Source organism: Colias eurytheme, chromosome 3 (assembly GCF_061535395.1).
Source record: "Colias eurytheme isolate Ceu_HAF_F1 chromosome 3, ilColEury1 Martin Lab GWU primary, whole genome shotgun sequence".
Taxonomy (NCBI): domain Eukaryota; kingdom Metazoa; phylum Arthropoda; class Insecta; order Lepidoptera; family Pieridae; genus Colias; species Colias eurytheme.
In genome coordinates, this window is record NC_142982.1 from 3,326,604 (window position 1) to 3,346,401 (window position 19,798).

Sequence of the window (19,798 nt, forward strand, 5' to 3'; positions counted from 1 at the left end):
GTAAGTATAGTCAAATTGCATATGTGTGAGTACTGTGAAGATGCCAGCTTTCTTTAATCGGCCTGTACACCCACCAGTGGTCATCTCCTCGAGCAGCTCGAGCAGCTTCTCCTGCGTGTCATCGGTGAGGCGCGTGCGCTGCACCACGAGCCTCCGCAGCGACAGGTACCCGCCCAGCACGGCGCCGACCAGCCGCCCCTTGTATGCGCGCCGAGCACCGCCCTCCTCCAGGAACATAGCCAGCAGCTCGGTCAGCCGCTTGAGCGCGTATCCTATTTTATGGAACAAGACATTTAAAGACGTATTCATATAGCTGTAGAGTTTGAATTTGATATTTAGTTTATAAGCATTCAAATAACAAATGTATAACAACTTTATAAATGATTTTTTTTTTGTTAAGAATAGAAAATGTTCAATCATGGCGCGGGATTCGAACCCGCGTCTTCAGGCTCACGAAGTGTTTTTTGTTTTTTTTTTCTAGTCTAAAAATTTACTAACGTTATTAGAACGTAATTTTTTTAACACATACAGCCGGGTTTATAAATGATTTTTTTTTAAGAATAGAAAATGTTCAATCATGGCGCGGGGTTCGAACCCGCGTCTTTAGGCTCACGAAGTGCTTTTTGTTTTTTTTTTCTAGTCTAAAAATTTACCAACTTTATTAACGTTATTGGAACGTAATTTTTTTTTGAAGATACAGCTGGGTATGGAAAGGAACAAAAACAACGTTTTTGGGACATAATAAAGTTTCTATGATAAAAAGGGTCAGTTGCCAGGTAAAAAGCTTAGTGATAAAGCTGCCCATTGTTACATTATTGTAACTTATTAAAAAAATATTACTGTATATTTATTTTACTGTATTTATTTATTATACTGTATTTATTATACTGTATATTTTATTTGTTTTATATTTCACGTACAAAACAGTTTTATGACGCTATACTTTACATAATTCAAAATTGTTTTTTTTTTACTTAGAAAATAATTAGATGGCGTTAATAAAACAGCGAAATTAACAAATCAATTGGATGAGGTTAAAAATATATACTTGAGCAATAATTCAAAACCATCATTATACATAAAACTGCATTCCTTAAAATTGACTAAAAATTGAATTACTTAACGATAACAATTGGCATGAGAACAGGTAAAATTGTATTTGGACAGCTCATCAGTTTGACCTTCTGAGATATCTGAATTCAACTTCTCGCATTATACATTGTATTATATTTTTCGATATTTATTTAAATAGATGCTTATAGATGCTTAAATAACCACGGGGAATAATTAATTAAGATGTTAATGAACGATGAATGATGATATCTGTCAATTTTCTTTTTACGTATACGCATTTTATGATTATGCAAAATATAATTTCTAAATATATAGAAATATAATTAGAAAGTAAAGCCTTGTAAGACACATTAATTGAAAATACACACAATGAAGAATTGTAGAATTATTTCATCAACACATTTAAAACAAGAATAAATACGCCGTACTATAGCATATCTCGTTAAACATACCTTGGGCGAGATCAGAAGTTAATGTTGTTTCTTCCAAACGATGCAGCTGATCAATCTCCTTGGTCATCAAATCAGCAATTTGCTGTAAAACACCACGCATAGCCAAGAACTGTTTCCATGGTGCTTCTGAAGCTAGACCTAAATCAATAATTAAATATCAATATCCACATCACTGATAAAGAACTTCACAAATACACATTTTTATACATAAGTAAAAAGTACGTACTTTGATATAATTGCAAGAACTGTTCACTCGCTTCGCCCACAGCACCGACTTCAGGCAAAAAGCTTGTCAATAAAATAAGTACCTATAACAGAACAAATAAAATATATATCAATACATACAAATAAATAAAATATAATTATCATTTAAAAAATATTTTAAATACACCGATGACATAAATCACCTGATACACAAAAGGTCTTTGTTATGTCGATTATTGTTTGTAAATAAACAACACGATTGGGCGTCACTTCGAAATTTAACTTTATCATAAAATACTACTAAACTTTAAGTGTAGAATAACTTAAATTAACACTAAAATAATTTACAATATTAATTAAATACTGAGATAACTTTTTTCCAATACTTTTGGATATAAACTAATAGGTATTCCGCAAAGATTCAAAGAAACACGAATTCAACTCCATTGACTGAATTGACTCATGTCACTTTGTCAGAGAGTGAATTGTCTTTTGTTCTTTGTGACTTGTGAACGAATGAACGGTAATATCGAACGAATGTTCGCCGGGCATTATTCTTTAGGATATTTTGTTATTTAATATTTTATTTTAAGATAATACTATAATATTCATAACTTTTATACACACTTAGAAGAAAAGAATAAACGAGATAATTGAACATTAAAAATTTCTTAAGCAAAGATTTTTACAGTAAAGGGATGTCGAAGTGTAACAAGGTTTTTATGTTCCATTTATTTCACGTCAGATGTGCACTTCATGCGAAAGTCGCGTCCTATGAGTTTAACATATTTTAATTCAATTTGATAAATAAAAGGATTCAAAATATCGTCGCTCAGCTGTCAAACAACTCCCGTAGTGCCGGATCGATGCCGCCGCGTCGTCTTACATCGGCCACAAGTAAAGACCTGTATATTTCATGTACACAAATCATTGTACATTCAATATACAGGTTGACCTGAGGCATGTCACTCGATGCACCGCGATGCCGCACTGGGATTTCAATCTAGACGAGATCCTAAAGGCAGGGAGGGGTAAATGCGGGGCGACGTTGAAGTGGCACTGCTCAGTTGTAATTGCATACCAAGAAACACATACTCGTTAATTTCTTTGTTCCATTTCATTTCCCGTTTCCGCCATACGATGAAATCTTTGCGATCCAGCGCTGCCGTACCGTTCGTGTGCCCGCCGACATGGTAAAATCTATGTAGTACAGCGCCAATTAGATCTTCCATTCGTTGATAGCGTTGCGGTGCCAATTAGAAATGCTATTTTCAATCCATCTAACCTTGTTATAACTTTATGTTTTATAAGACATATACATACCGCCTTGGTCCGCTCGTACGAGTCGCACAGCGACTTGACCATCTGGCAGGCGGTGTCGCGTGCGATGCGCGAGCTCGGGTCGAACATGACGGGCCGCAACCACCCGCCCTCGTCTAGGGACACGCGCCGCATGCCGTGCGACAGTAGCACCTGTACAATGTAAAAGTTATTTATCAAACTAGTTTTTTTCTTCTTCAAAATTCGGACTATTTTAATATGATAATAATTACGGAGATCTGAAAATTGGGAAGGTAAGATTTCAAACAAATCTTCTAGCGAATTATGTTAATTTAAAATGAACATTTTTGTTTAAAAAATTTTGGTTTAAAAAATAAGGCAAACTTATTTTTAAATTTTATGTGAAAGCTTATCTGTCTGCGTACACGACAGTATCATGCGTATCAAGTTAAAATGTCGGATCTAGAGCTATTGCCGTGACAATTTGATACACCAACAAAAATAATAAATTTACATTTTTAAAGTTAAACTTCATAGCCGCGTTGAGAGTAAAATTTGAAGGTGGCGTCATGGCAATACCGTAACGTAACATCGAGTAAGGCGACCTTTTGTACCTTATATCTGAATATTACCAAAGAAGTTTCACTTCTGATACGTGTGCTCGACACACGCGCTTTTTTTACTTTTTTTTTATTTTATTTAAATGTATGTATTATTAACACTCACCCGCTCCCTCCACTTGCCGATGTACTTGTGCGCGAGGTGCAGGTCGCGCGGCGGCAGCGCGCTGTCGGCGGGCGGGCGAGGCGGCCTCGCCGCGAGGCGCCGCCACTCGTTGCGAGGCACGCGCCCCGCTAGCCACGCGGCTAGCTCCACTACCAGGTGCCCGGTTTGGTCGGCTAGTACTACTGGTGGTTGTTCTGTGGGCTCCTGTATTGGAAATTATAAAGAAAATACATGAATTTTTATGTACAGTGTAGACACATAAGATGAAAATTAAGCCAAAGTGAGTATTGATAATCAATATATTCGCTATGACTGAAAAACCAGCAAATCTCGAATATCAATAAATAATAGTGCACAAATATACACGCAGATAAAGTGCAAAACACTATTCTACCAATATGACAATAGAAATAAATAAAGATTTCATGGAAATATTATTAATCAAACTTTTTTTACGAAACAAAATCTAATCGAACTAAGACTGTCCATGAGACACATTATTAAATATCAAAATACCTCAGTTTCTTTAGGCTGTTCATCGGTAGAGGTAGTAGAGGCGACAGCGGGCGGCGTGGCCGGCGTGGGCGCCATCAACTCTTGCATGTAACGGAGCAGAGGTAGCGCCACTTGTTGGAGCGCGAACTGATGGGCTGATATCAAAGAAAAAACATTTAAAAAAAAGATGTGTGGCACTCGGGGACTGCCGCGGTAAAGCTATTGCATGCTATGCCTTCAAGCCACACCTCCGTGCCTGTCGGAGTGGGGAGCGTGAGGTTTTTTCGTTACGGAATTTCTGGATACGGTCCCCGTGCTCAAGGCCCGCGATAGAAGCTATGCAATAGCTTAACTAACTTTTACAAATGATTTATAGTGCGCCGGAAGAATAAGAAATATTCCTAGTCTCTATATCAATTGATATATAATAGCAAGCAGAATTATTGTATGAAATTGAATAAACAATACTATATTTACAGTTTAATTTTTTTAACCAAAAAGATAATGAAATAATTTTTCCCTTTTTCAGTTCAGGTTTCAACTTACAGTTTGGCGAAGAGGTGTTAATACCGGGTATATCAGCTAACGCTTCATCCTTTAGAATAGCATTTGCGGCTGGTGGGATACCAGCTACTTCTGTCACTTGAGGACAGCACCTGATAACATAATAGAATTAAAGACTATTCTATCATTGTAATAAGAAAAAAATATGTATTTGTTCTGTTACTTACCAGACCCATAGTTTCACGATACAACGCAGTCTTGCTTCCCAGCATTCGACTGAATCTTGCACTTTCACCAGCGAGCCCAAGAGCAGAACTAGTGGCCGTACCTATACATAAGACAATAAAAATTACTTTTGGTTGTTTCTACATAAGACATGTGTAATTTGCATTCTTTAGTACTACTTTATATTATTGTTTATAGTTAAGGTGATTGCAACGATCTGTTCCCAGCCAATATCCCGCTAGATGGCGCTGAATTCTACATTTCTAGTTTATTTGAGTTTTTGCGTAATTGGAATAGTCATCAAACCTAGGAATAGTCATGGCGGTTACTGAATATTATATTTTATTGAAATATGTTATATCATTGCCTTAAAATCCACCCAATTCGGTAAAATTATGCGTTTTAACATCTGTCATTGCATACAGGGTCGTTTACACACACAGACGTATACAAAAATGATAAAGATTTAACTCTAGATGGCGTGAATGTAAAGCGCGTCACACACGGTGAAGATACTACCTATAATATTTTATCTAATCTAGTAATATTTTATATTACAGTATCTTAAGGTATCCGGTATCAGCGTTCTGACCATCATTTTTCTTTTTTCGCTGTAGAACCGCCATCCTGTTACAAATGACCCACAAAGGAGAATGACCACGGGTGGTATCGGTAAAATTTTAGTTGTGCCACGTATTCGTTATATTGTTAATTCCTATTTGTATTTATAATGATCATATGTATCAATATTAAGTCTTAATTAAACCGGATAAATTGAAATAATAGTAAAAGTAAAAGTTTTTCTTTTGAAACATGTATGACTACGTATGGAATCGGTAAAATACTAGTTGTGTCACGTGTTCGTGATATTGTTAATTCCTATTTGTATTTATAATGATCATATTTATCACTATTAAGTTGTAATTATACCGAATAAATAGAAATAAAAGTAAAAGTTTTGTTTTGACACATACCTATATCTATCTCTCTTGCAAACGTCATATGTCATAGTTTCTATTTGAAATGTCAAATGAATGTGTTCGACGCATTGTTCGATGTTATTTTGAAATAATGTTTAAATTACGATTTACTTTTCACATTTGTCTTGTAAATTAAAATATTACCTATGTAATAAATGTAAAACTTAACGTTCATCGTTAGTTTAAACTCGATTAAGTAGTTTTTTGAAGTGTTGAATAAAACTATTGTTTTATTTTTATTGTCGCGAACTGCGGCTTATTTACATAAAAACTTTAATCATATCTAAAAGTACTAACATCAAGCTTTAAATTGAGCTATATTTCATCTTGACACAATAAGTTTGATTGCGATACCAAGTGCCATAGTCACTTGGGCAATCTCCTGTGGTTTTCATTTTTCTGTATGGGTAGACAAAACTTCAAAACGCCACCTGCTACGGTTTATATTATTATGAACGATTAGCTTTCCGCCCGCATTTTCAAAAAAAAACCCGTATAGTTCCCGTTCCCGTGGGGTTTCCGGGATAAAACCTATTCAATGTGTCCAAGTTACGTTCTATATGTGTGCTAAATTTCATTGTAATCGGTTCAGTAGTATTTGCGTGAAACACACACATACACATCCTCACAAACTTTCGCATTAGTAGGAAGTAGGATTGTTATAAAAATAAAAGTTATATTTGTTGGCGTAAACTATTTTATTGTAATTTTGGGAAATAAATAATGTCAAAATTGATTACCTACAATAAAACGCAGTTTTATTTTATTACCTACATTACACTATTGTTTTTTTTTTATCAAAACATGTATTTGAAGTAGCAAATATGATATTATGCTGATCCAAGCATTTTCACTCAAAACTAATATCACTAATGATTTGTAAAAGTAAATTATTTCAATATACATTTCATAACCAACAAGTAAGAATAATTATTCATACAACAACAAATCAAAAACACTATTTACTATGGAAAAAAAACCAGGAAGGTGAAAAACATATTTACGATTTCGATGCACTCGACTTTTAGTAAAATAATAGGTAAAAATATTATTATGGTTTTGATCACAGACATATCTGTGGTTTTGATTTTAGCTACTAGTATCAGAAAGCTGCGTGTTCAATGCACGTCGGGGTCCCACAACTGTGGAGGAAGGAAGGTAGAATACCTCCATCGAATAAGTGAAGTTTTTCGACATACTCGATTTGCCGGCCGGCCTCAATGAAGATTGTCCGAAAGTTGTATATGTGCTCTGTAACGAAAAAATTTCGCTAGCGCGATTCAGAGTGAGGTGTCGTACAATATACCTAATGAAGTTTTTCATCTTTTTATTTTACTGCAAATACAAAATAAAAATTAAACAATGGTAATGTAAATTCTAAACAAACTACTACCAAAATACAATTAGAACAAAAATCATTTGACTGGTTGATTTCACCCAGAGGCCAGAGGCGGCTCGTGACAAAATTGTATGGGTGTTCACTTGAAATAAAACAACGAAAATACAATAGCGTAGCAGGATAATTTATTACAAAAAAAAATGAGCACCACATTTTATAAATGTCTATAACACTAAAAATTACAAAGTACAGGCTATTTCAAAACGAATTCAATGACTAGGTATCAATAATTAGTAAATCACCGAATTTGCATTCGCGAGCGTAGGTATCCATAGTGTTTGTCACTGACGGTCACTGACCTCTATAACTTATAGTTATAGAGGTCAGTGGTGTTTGTTGTGTAAACATGTATGTATTTGAGTAGTTAGTAGCATATTATATTCTGAATTTCTGATCCATGCCTATTCACTCAAAACTAATAACACTAATGATTTGTAACAGTAAATTATTTCAATAGGTAGGTATTTGAACATTTCCCAACAAGACGTAAGAATAATTATTCGTAGGTATACAAGATACAATAACAAATCTAATACACTATTTATTATTTTATTATTTACTAGCGGTCCGCCCCGGCTTCGCCCGTGGTACATGTTTACGTTTTCTCTCCATAAGAAGTAATAGCTAGAGAGCTAGCGCAAAGCTACCTGTATGTATTTGACCAGACCTGGATTTTTGTGTGTTGATTCCCCTATACCTACTACACATGAGATGAGGAGTCACTAAGCCCAGAGTGGTGGACGGGGCGCGCGCTTAGGTAAGACAGGTGGAAATTTTTGGCGAACTTTGAAACCATTTGACCACGTCTGCCATTTTGATATTTGAAAATAGATTATTATTACTATCGGAAAATAACAATGGCAGACCATTATCACGCGGATAACATTCTGGCAGACACTTATGAAAGTGCTGAAAAAAATACAATTTTGAAAGTATTTGACCAGATCTGCCATTCATATATTTTATTTATTAGGGTCTTAAAAACTTATTTTCGAAACGGCAGACATTTTCATTGCGTACAGACTTCAGCAGACAACAAAACTTTACAGACTTCAGCAGTCAACAAGACTTAGCTTCTACATGGTCAGATGTATATACTATATATGTATTACGTTCCCTGACCTTACATCAATGATTTACTTTATTAATGTTTTTATGGTCATTTACATTTAATTTTGAAAACTATGGAATAAAATTTATAAATTTGATGATACAAAACTAAATATACATTTGTAAAGAATCTCAAATATAAAGTTGTGTTGCAAATAACAAATCATCATTTAAATATTTAGTTTATTTCTTTATTTAAGAAACAATTAACAATTACAAAACAACATAAAAAAACACGCATGCATTTATTGAAATGTTCATTCATCATCACTATCGTATGGCGTTGTGTGACTCGTCTTCATAATCCATTGAATCGGATTCTGTAAAAGTAAAACGTAAATTATATAATAAAAGAAATGAGTCATTATAAACTTACCTAGTAAGGCAATGCCTTTGATGTCGCACGATGCCGCCGCGCCGCCAGTGTAGGTACTTCTGCTGCTACATGAAAATATGCTAGGGTTGCAACAAATGGGAAATAAAACAATTGTGATTATTACTATTATGATGTAATCATTTATTCATATTATGTACATTCAAAACAATTGCTATTATTAAATCTGATGTAATTATTTTTTCATAAATATATAATTATTATTAACTAGCGACCCGCCCCGGCTTCGCACGGGTGCAATGCTGATACTAAATACACTACAGAAAAACTGTGAACGTTGTACCTATATAAAAACATAGCGGCCCGGCCGGCCGGTACCGCCGCAAACGCTACGTCCCGCAATTTTTAAATCTGTACTATCTTCGAAAATATTCACTTAAATCATACGGTGTAAATGGCCATATAGTTCTATATTTAATAAACAATGTATTCAAGGTATTTAATTGGTTAAGGGTTAATTCTGTATTGGTGAAAATCGCTTCGAAAATTAGCTATTATTTGTCGTAAAAAGTAAATGACAAAAAAATGTTATTGTGGGTTATCCATAAGAGATACACATATCCCATCGCGGACTTTTCTGTAGACCTTTTCAATGTGTATAATACTAAGTACATTATTTTGATAAAACTCGTAGGGTTCAGCCTGCGTTTTCAATATAAGCGGAAAAAATGTAATTTTTTACGACATCACATTAGAAACCTCAAAAATAACAGTACTTCTCCACTATTTAATGGATGTTATTATACATATAAACCTTCCTCTTGAATCACTCTATCTATTAAAAAAAACCGCATCAAAATCCGTTGCGTAGTTTCAAAGATTTAAGCGTACAAAGGGACATAGGGACATAGGGACAGGGAAAGCGACTTTGTTTTATACTATGTAGTGATTACATAATATATTGCACTGTGAAATATTTACGTATCACTTTATTTTTGATGTTCTTAATTGTCTTTTATAAAATTTAAGTGACGCATTCGCATTGGGATCAACAATCCGATAAGAAAAGAATGGAGACAACATATACATAGCTTTGATTTCAATTCTACAGATACAAAATATACAATCTATCTAAAATGATACAACGGATGTTTCCTGCGTTTTCTCGTCAAAATACCGAAACAACGTAATTATTGTATAGTAGTTGGGCGTGAAAGTAAAAAAACAAATGAAAAGTGTTTTCCATATGATTATTTATTAAATTTACGCGATTAAGAATAATTTCAACGATACAATTTAGTAACCGAGAATTCAGAGGATTAAAGAAAATACCTGCCTGATCATTTTATCAAACTCTAAAAGAATTATGGTTATTTCGCATCACTCGGTTTATTAGTTTGGTAATAATTATTAAAGGTAGTTACAACCCTAGCCATTGAGTCGAACGGTAGGCATCACAATATCGACTTTGTGCGGGTACATATGGTACATTTCTTCTTGCTGTGAAGCGTAATTATTATTATTAAGATTTTTTAGGATATTTTGAATCAGCTGTTCTAATTTAATTCTAGAAATTTATTAAAACGTGATTTTTTTAAAAGTATATTATGAGTTTATAAATACCTCAACCAATAGTTATTGTGTCCTATCCTCATTTCTTTATATCTTGGTAGTTAACTAAAGTGTTAAATTTACATAACCTCAACAACAACATTTACACTGCCACTGCACTAAAACTAAACTAACTAGCTCTCTAGCTATAAGAACCATCCTCGTACTTCAAGGGATTATAATAAAAAAAGAATTATCGAAATCGGTTCAGCCGTTCTCGAGTTATGCGCTTACCAACACATTTTGCGATTCATTTTTATATATAAGACTAGCGGTCCGCCCCGGCTTCGCCCGTGGTACATATTTACGTTTTCTATACATAAAAACCATCCTTGTACTTCAAGGAATATAATAAAAAAAGAATTATCGAAATCGGTTCAGCCGTTCTCGAGTTATGCGCTTACCAACACATTTTGCGATTCATTTTTATATATAAGACTAGCGGTCCGCCCCGGCTTCGCCCGTGGTACATAATATTTACGTTTTCTCTACATAAAAACCATCCTCGTACTTCAAGGAATATAATAAAAAAAGAATGATCGAAATCGGTTCAGCCGTTCTCGAGTTATGCGCTTACCAACACATTTTGCGATTCATTTTTATATATAAGATAAGATTATGTGAAAATAACCAGGAAGGTGAAAAACATATTTACGAAAACATAGTAACATAATATGGCTGTCGCTACAATAATTATATTTCAATTTTATCTTTTTATACCTAGTAGAACTGGCCGACGAATAAAAAAAATCGTATTAGAATAAATACAATAAATTACGGAACAAAAAAAGGATTGTAACTGAATTAGGTATGTTTGTTTCTGGGCGCACCGTTTTCGACGACGCGACGCGCGACGTAAGCGTATAGGTATAGGTACCTACTTTGCTAAAACAAACTAATAAAATTGTGTGTCTGTCTGAAAATTCGGAAAAGCATATTTTGCAAGTTTGTAATTACTTTGATAGTTTACCGATTTATAATAATTGTAATTGTAATTGTATAATATATAATTTGCAATGTGGTGAAATTTCATAAAAATCACGGGCCAATTTTTTGTTTTGAATCCCACCGAAAATATAATTGCGTTATTAGAATAATTAATTACTATACCTACCCACGATCAATTATTACAATATAGTCTCAAATGCATACTAGAGAAATATTGCAATTTGATTCAATTAAAATGCATAGCATACAAAAATAAATTCACAACACAATAAATTCCGCGCGCAAATCATAGCGCGTGTCAATGAAATCAAGAATGTTTTATATCAAGCCGACGCGGACGACGACGCGACGCCGAACAAAAGTACCTACGACGGACGACCACGCTTCGAGTTGCCAAACAACATGAGTAATAAATTGTTTACAAAAAAAACAAGTTTTCCATTTTTCTGTATGAGTAGACAGAACTTCAAAACGCCACCTGCTACGGTTTATATTATGAACGATTGTTATAAAAATAAAAGTTATATTTGTTGGTGTAAACTATTTTATTGATCAATAATTTTGGAATTTAAAATTGTCAACATTGATTACAATAAAACGCAGTTTTATTTTATTACACTATTGTTTTTTTTATCAAAACATGTAGGGTAACGGCACCAGTGGTCAGCCAGGCACCAGTGATCAGCCTATTGCGTTGTTTATTGGCCATAAATATCGCTGTAATCAAAATAACCAAATCACGCGCACCTTAATAGAAGCTCTGTTTCGTTATTGGTTCATGCATCACGGGATAGGAGCAGCAGGGGGTCAGGGGAGAGAAGTAAACACGTTCGTACAGGTGCTGTCCGCCGACAAGAGCAGAAGTGTCATGTCTGCAATATTTTTTGTTTCATGTGGTGCTCTTTTGAAAGGTGAGAAATAACATATTTTAGTATGAAATGTGATTGTGTTTTATAGATAATAACTTTATAGATTACTTAGAGCATTTAATTTTGTGAAATTTGATAAAAAATATTGTTTTTTTACTTAAAAATTTGAGGGGCTGACCATTGGATACTGATTTTTTATGAAAGATCCAATGGACAGCCCCTGGGGCTGATTACTGGGATTATACCTAATTGTAAGAGAACCCAGTGGTCAGCCGCATTTCAAAATATTTTTTTCAAGCGGCTGACCACTGGGTCTCAATCTGTGGTCTCAATGATCCAGTATTCAGCCACGATGTTATTGAAATAATATTTGAAGTATAAATTCGAATGTTTGTGTTTAAATCTATAAGTAATACTTCATGTTAGTTAAGTTTTACCTGAAATAATTGTATTATGTGTATTCATATCCAAAAGTTATTATTGTTCCCTTTTTTTCTAGCTAAAAATACCGCCAAGACAACAGTATCCTCCAGAGAAATCCTCCAAAAGAGATCCTCCTGTGGTTGATTATAATTATATATATTGTGGATTATAGATACATCAATAATATTATAAACTAATATCGCTGATTTCTTTAAAAAGAATTAAGTATTGCTGTTTTTATAATAAATAATAAGAAGTACCTAGAAAATATGAAGACACAAAGAGATTGTAATAGTATGTTTAAAATAATATTTGTATTATGTGCGATATACATTTTTTTGTGCTTAGTGAATCGTTGCTATAAAAATGTGATTAATATAGTTGATTTTGATATAACATTGTTTATTTTGATCTCATAATTAGTTTTACTTACTAAAGGCTGAACACTGGGTTCAACAAGGCTGTTTATTGGTTTTTAGAGGCTGTTCACTGGGACACTGGGCCATTTTTTGTTTAAAATTAATTATATATTTTACTAAGAGAATTATTGTTTTGGATAAACGCTGATTCGAAACTACAATAAACAATAAATCCATACATGTTGTACGTTTTTTTATTCGACGATTGTTGTAGAAATGGCAATTGTCAAAACTTCAAAAAGCTGTTATGAGGCTGACCACTGGTGCCGTTACCCTATTTGAAGTACCATATAATATTATGCTGATCCAAGCATTTTCACTCAAAACTTATATCACTAATGATTTGTAAAAGTAAATTATTTCAATATACATTTCATAACCAACATGTAAGAATAATTATTATTATTCCTACCTACAACAACAAACCTAAAACACTATTTACTATGGGAAAATAACCAGGAAGGTGAAAAACATATTATTATTTACGATTTCGACGCACTCGACTTTTAGTAAAATATAGTAGGGAAACATAATATTATGGTTTTGATTTTTGCTACTAGTATAAGAAAACTGCGTGTTCAAACTACTTGTTTGTCTGTCTGAAAATTCGGAAGTACTTTGGTAGTTTACCGATTTATAATAATATTGTATATATCGTTGTTTAAAAAATATTCAAACACAATAAAATATGATATATGTACTGATTTATCACTGGTTTCAGTTATGAACTGATGAGTCAATTATAGCCACTATACTTTCGTCATACGTGTGTATGATTGATGTGATTTGCAACGTGGTGATATTTCAGAAAAATCACGGGTCAAATTGTCCCACCGAAAATATAACTGCGTTATAAGAATAACTATACCTACGATAAATTATACATAATACAATATAGTCTCAAATGCATACTAGTGAAATATTTTATTTGAATCAATAAAATAAAAAAATAAATAAAAAATAATAATAATACAAAAATAAATTCACAACACAAGAAAATCCGCGCGCAAATCATAGCGCGTGACAATGAAATCAAGAACTTTCGAGCCGACGCGGACGACGAAGGAGCCTAACAAAAGTACCTACAATCATAGGCGGCTCGTGACAAAATTGTATGGCCGTGTTCACTTGAAATAAAACAACGAAAATAGGTACCTACAATAGCGTTAGCAGTACAAAAAAAATGAGCACCACATTATAAATGTCTATTTATACACTAAAAATTATAGAGTATTTCAAAACGAATTCAATTATTATTTAGCAATAATTAGAAAATCCCCGAATTTGCATTCGTGATCGTATTCATAGTGTTTGTCTACACTAATATTATAAAGAGGAAAACTTTGTTTGTTTGTTTGATTGTAATGAATAGGCTCATAAACTACTGGACATTTTACCAATGTTTGCAAGTTTGTGGTTACTTTGATAGTTTACCGATTTATAATAATTGTATACTTATATCATTGTTTAAAAATATTCAAACACAATATGATATAGGTACTGATTTATCACTGGTTTCAGTGATGAACTGATGAGTCAATGTTAGCCACAATACTAATCACTTTCGTCATACATGTGTATGAACTATGATTGATGTGATTTGCAATGTGGTGAAATTTCATAAAAATCACGGGCCAATTTTTTGTTTTGAATCCCACCGAAAATACATATATTACTAATTGCGTTATTAGAATAATTAATTACTATACCCACGATCAATTATTACAATTTACAATATAGTCTCAAATGCATACTAGAGAAACATTGCAATTTGAATCAATTAAAATGCATAGCATACAAAAATAAATTCACAACACAAGAAATTCCGCGCGCAAATCATAGCGCGTGTCAATGAAATCAAGAATGTAATTTTATATCAAGCCGACGAGCGACGACGCCGAACTAAAGTACCTACAGTACCATTTACCTTCAGTGTACAATACAGTTTACAGACCTACGACGGACGAACAATAATGAGTAATAAATAAAAAAAAACATAGTTTCTAAGGTCATTAGTTTTATTTTATTTTATTGTTATTTTCTTTGAACGATTGGAAATGAAATTACTCAATTTTTACACAGAACTTTGATTTATTAGAATTATGCTCATTATGCATAAGATAACGAACGCGAATGCACGACATCTAGCGCGTCAATGTCTAAACATCGCCTTTCGTTTAGACATTGACGCGCTAGATCTGTAATAAGTATATAGTCTATGCGCTAGATGTCGTGCTTTATGTCGCGTTTCGCTTGGCAAAAGTCACGCACACTACTGTAGAAGTGTCAAATTTTTCCGGTATTTTACTGTTGTTTTTCTAAGTAAATATTGTAAATTATTGATTAAAAAGGTCGAACGCGCACACATTTCATTATAGAGAAGTGATAAAATGATTAGTTTTAAAGAAATAGTGTCTGTATTAAGTGTTTAGAGGTAATCAAAAATGTATGGAGGGACGGTCGGAACATCAACCTTAACTGACTCTGATCTAAAATGGACAATTTATTACGATTTTTTATTCACACAAAAAAGATCGAACACACAACTATAAAATGTTTTAAAATTTTATTCAAATCTATACACTCCTATTAGCCTTTACTACTTACAGAGTTATTATGATCCTGTGAAGCGGCATGTCCCATTAGCGAGAGTGTAATACGCTGTGTCAGCAGCTTGCACAGTTGTTCCGTGGCGGGTAAGTTGTCGCGTGTCACCAGGCAGATAAGAGAACGCACTTCTTCTTGGCTCTGTGGTCGTAAAATGAAAATTAATAATTAATTATGTAGGTTAAAAGGGGTACGTTTCTCTTATAAAATTGAGTCAATCATAATTGCTCCAATAAAAACATCACAATATCCTAGTGAGCTTTCTTCATATTATTTAATGACGGTTCTTTTACTTAACTACAAATTCAAAAATAGTAAATTCAATCTCAACTTTTACACCGAATTATTTTTAGTGGAAACTTTTCTTGTCAATTATTTATAAAAAGAATATTGTTTCCCAAAGATAAATAAATAAATCACATTTAAACTTATCAGTGCGCACCATACACTCTCAACTTCATGGACTACAATGGTACATTCTATTTAAGACTAGTACACACCTGCGGCGTGCCCCTATGCAGGTTGTGGTGCACGAGTTCATGCACGAGTCCCGCGTTGCACAGCGTGCCGCGGTGAGCTCGTTGGGAAGCTAGTGCACGCAGTAGCGTGAGGCAGTGTTCGGCTGTTGCTAGCGAGCAGCCGTAGCATGAGCCGCCGCTTTCTGGATAGTGTGTAAGAGGCTTTATAGGAACAGTCTTACAACGAGAACCAATTTAAAAGTTTAGTTTATGCATTTAATTCTCTTATAAACATTTATGAGTGTTAAAATTAATGTACTTATTGACAATTTACGTTTATTTCGATTGTTAATAAGAATGAAAACAAAAAGGTGCAGTTTTATGAAGTAAAGCTAATAATAAATAGTCATACCTTTAGTAAGATCGCCATCGTAGTTCTGCATGATCATAGCATACACTGGTAGCGTTTCTCCACTTTGTTGTTCACTCTGAGCTTTATCGTAGGCAACTAATTCTTTCCTAAAAAATAATGTTAAAATTTAGTAGACATAACAAGTTAAAAATATATGTTACATATTCTATTATCCATTTAATTTTCTCCCATTGAAAATATACATTTTTTAACTTTTAATTTTTACACCGTCTTTTAATTTGGATCACTTGAAATTGAGTAAGAGAACAATATTCGTTTGATAAATTATGTCTGTATCTTCATCAAACTCTACTCACTCCATGTTGTTTTAATTTGGCAACAAAGACGTGTCTTACATACAATATCTGTGAGTTAATATCGAGTAAGTTAGATTTAACACGAGTAAGTTCGACTTAACACATAATATCTGTAATTTTTTATCTCCGAGCACCAGACTTCACGTACCTGCACGCAAGCACCTTCTGTATGATCTTGGACAGATCCTCAAAGTGTCCCTTGCTCTCGACGCAGTACTTGTGCGCGAGCGTCTGTATGACGCGGTTGATCTGCGCGCCGCCGAACGTGGCGCTCGTCGTGTTGCTGTTCTCGTCCGGCCGACCGTCCACGCGGTGCTCGCTTATCTTGTGCACTAGTGACTGCAAGTGAGTAATATGAGAAGATATATGTCATATAGAATATAATGTGCTAAGTTGAAGAAATACATATAATTCCTAGTTTTTAAATCAATGCACCAGTGACTTAACACTGTTAAGTCACTTACTTGTTTCTGACTGTTAAGTTAACAGTCAGAAACAGTTAAAAGTTAGATAAAAAAAAAGGGAAAATATACCCATACTCTTACAAGTTAACCGGTTTCCAAAAAAATATATTATACGAAAATTGAAACACAATTTATTACGATTATTTTTAGTGTAAAATTTTAACACAAAATTTGACTGAAAAGTAAACAACTAATTACTGAAATCAGCGTTTAAAAAATTGGTCTAACGTATTGTCTTACTACATATCTACATAAAAAAAAACAGATAAACATTTTTTTTAATCACAAAAAAGTATCAAAACCGTACAAATCTATACAAAAATAAGGTAAATACCTCCAGTATCGGCTTATTAGCGATCAGCTGGCGATACACACGGTCCGCTTTATCCAAGAGCGCACCGATCGTCTGCACCATCTTCTTGCGTTCCTCGTCGTTCTCTATCGTGTCTACCGCACAACACGGCCGCGCGATCAGTGTGTAGTCGAACTTCGCGTACTTGCAGAAGCCGCACGCGTGACACAGGAACGGATCCTTCTCGTCGTAGTTTATTGCACTGTTAAAATAATAATAAATCAATTATCTAACACCTTTATTTGTTACAAACATTTAATGACCCAGGCTCCTGATATACACTGTTTTTCATCAAAATAAAATGATACATTTAGTATACGATTAAGATTTAACAGCTTACTTGGTATGATAAAGTCTAGTAAATATTTAATTTAGTATATCGTTATTTTTTTAATAAAAAATAAAGTAATTACTTGAACGAATGAATTAGGCAGATAACATTTTTTTCGTCATTTCAAGTACAAAATAATAGTAAAATAAAGTGACGGTCAATAAATAATTATACATACCGGCACTTATGACATTGGAAGACATTTTCACCGCAGTTAGCGCATACGCCGGGATTGGCCGGCACGGATTGCGAGCAACGAGGGCATTGAAGAGATTCACCTATGGACAAAATAAACAATTAAGTAAGGACGTGAGTTGTGTAAAAAACTAGCAATTTATTAATTGATTTATATTATAGTTTAGTCACCTGTTGCTTGTTGGTTTTCATAAAATTCAGCATACTCCATCATAAGATTGCAGGCTACGATGGGCAATGGGAAGTCCACGCGCACTTCGGTTTGTCCCGATTGCAACTGTACGCGTTTTGCTTTGTGCCACATGCCTGTGAAATAATACAAAAAGTTGTGGTTTAGTTTATTTAGTTTCCAATTTATTTAAATTATAAAAATTACGACCGATTACGTTATATCATAGTCATGTATAGTCTATCTAGTTCCATCATTATTTCTTAGTACTAAACTTAAACTGTATATATTTATATCTGTTAACGTACTTAAAAACTTATTTATAACAATAAGCAAGTGTAATATCCTTAAACATTATTGAACGTATTGACCAAAATTTCACATTTAAATAACACATAGTACTAACCAGGTTTATTCTTAAGCTCTTGCACCGCTTGCACGGTCCTATTGTTATAATAGAAGTTGATGGTCCGCACCATCTTGCTCCGCTTAATGTCACCGATGCGCAAACTGATGCGGCTGATCATGTGACTGTTCACCAGCTTCACTATCTGCGTAGTGGTTGTGAACTTCGAGTCGATCTGCGGACAGTTGTTGCGATTAGTTCTTATATATCGGTGCTGTTAGTATTGTGCGCGTGTTTATTATATTTTTTTTTATAATGTGTAGGTGTTTGTATTGTTTGTGAGAAGTCTAATGCATGTATTAGAATTTTATTAATAGAAACAATTGTATAGATAGCATAAATCAGCGACATTAGTTAGTGTGAGTCCTTCGAGTCTGATATCGATTTCGTTAGATTGGAAAAAAGCAACCAAACAAAGTTATTATTTAAGCTAACAAACATTTTAATACTTAGTAAATATAAAATTGAGAGTAGCTTTTACACACAACAAAAAATATTATGTAACCAAATTACTTAACTACTATCAGGTGGAAACAATGTAAAGAAAGAAAATTTATTTTAAATCAACTAAAAATTACAACGACGACAACAATTTACCTTACATTACGACAACAACAAATATGTTACTACGATAACAAGCATTAATTTCATCACAACACACAAACAGCAAACTACACTTGCGCGTGCGCAACAAAACATGACCAACCTTAATAGTGGGCAGCTTAATAGTTGCCATGGGAACTTCCGGGTTGTTGCACACGAGACAAGGCTCCGACTCCAGGTAGTGGCCGTCTAACTCAACGTACGCGCCTAACGCGGCGTACAGAGCTGAATTGCCGTGCGATGATAGGAGTCGATTCTGGTTGCGGAGCAGGTCTACCGCACTGATTATATAGTTCTGTAAGATTACAATACATATTGCAATATATCTGAGATTTTAGCAAAAAAATAAAAATCAACGATTCTCAAAATATTTCAGAATTATAAGCAAGCGAACTTGTACTTTATATTTTAAAATGAAATTTAAATTAAG

The 19,798-nt window shown here is 33.8% G+C and overlaps 1 protein-coding gene across 1 annotated transcript in view; it reads right to left on the reverse strand.

Moving 5' to 3' along the window:
• poe (E3 ubiquitin-protein ligase-like protein poe) overlaps positions 1 to 19,798 on the reverse strand; it is an 83,306-nt gene that overhangs the window by 7,781 nt on the left and 55,727 nt on the right. The window contains exons 66-82 of the mRNA XM_090119419.1: positions 19,472 to 19,663; positions 18,766 to 18,940; positions 18,362 to 18,496; positions 18,174 to 18,273; positions 17,647 to 17,866; positions 16,997 to 17,187; positions 16,532 to 16,638; positions 16,162 to 16,322; positions 15,662 to 15,802; positions 4,964 to 5,064; positions 4,779 to 4,888; positions 4,254 to 4,387; positions 3,738 to 3,941; positions 3,054 to 3,203; positions 1,753 to 1,834; positions 1,527 to 1,664; positions 75 to 272 (exon numbers count right to left, since the gene is read on the reverse strand). Coding sequence (XP_089975545.1) covers positions 75 to 272; positions 1,527 to 1,664; positions 1,753 to 1,834; positions 3,054 to 3,203; positions 3,738 to 3,941; positions 4,254 to 4,387; positions 4,779 to 4,888; positions 4,964 to 5,064; positions 15,662 to 15,802; positions 16,162 to 16,322; positions 16,532 to 16,638; positions 16,997 to 17,187; positions 17,647 to 17,866; positions 18,174 to 18,273; positions 18,362 to 18,496; positions 18,766 to 18,940; positions 19,472 to 19,663 — 2,539 coding nt within the window. The remainder of the gene's footprint in view (positions 1 to 74; positions 273 to 1,526; positions 1,665 to 1,752; positions 1,835 to 3,053; positions 3,204 to 3,737; positions 3,942 to 4,253; positions 4,388 to 4,778; positions 4,889 to 4,963; positions 5,065 to 15,661; positions 15,803 to 16,161; positions 16,323 to 16,531; positions 16,639 to 16,996; positions 17,188 to 17,646; positions 17,867 to 18,173; positions 18,274 to 18,361; positions 18,497 to 18,765; positions 18,941 to 19,471; positions 19,664 to 19,798) is intronic.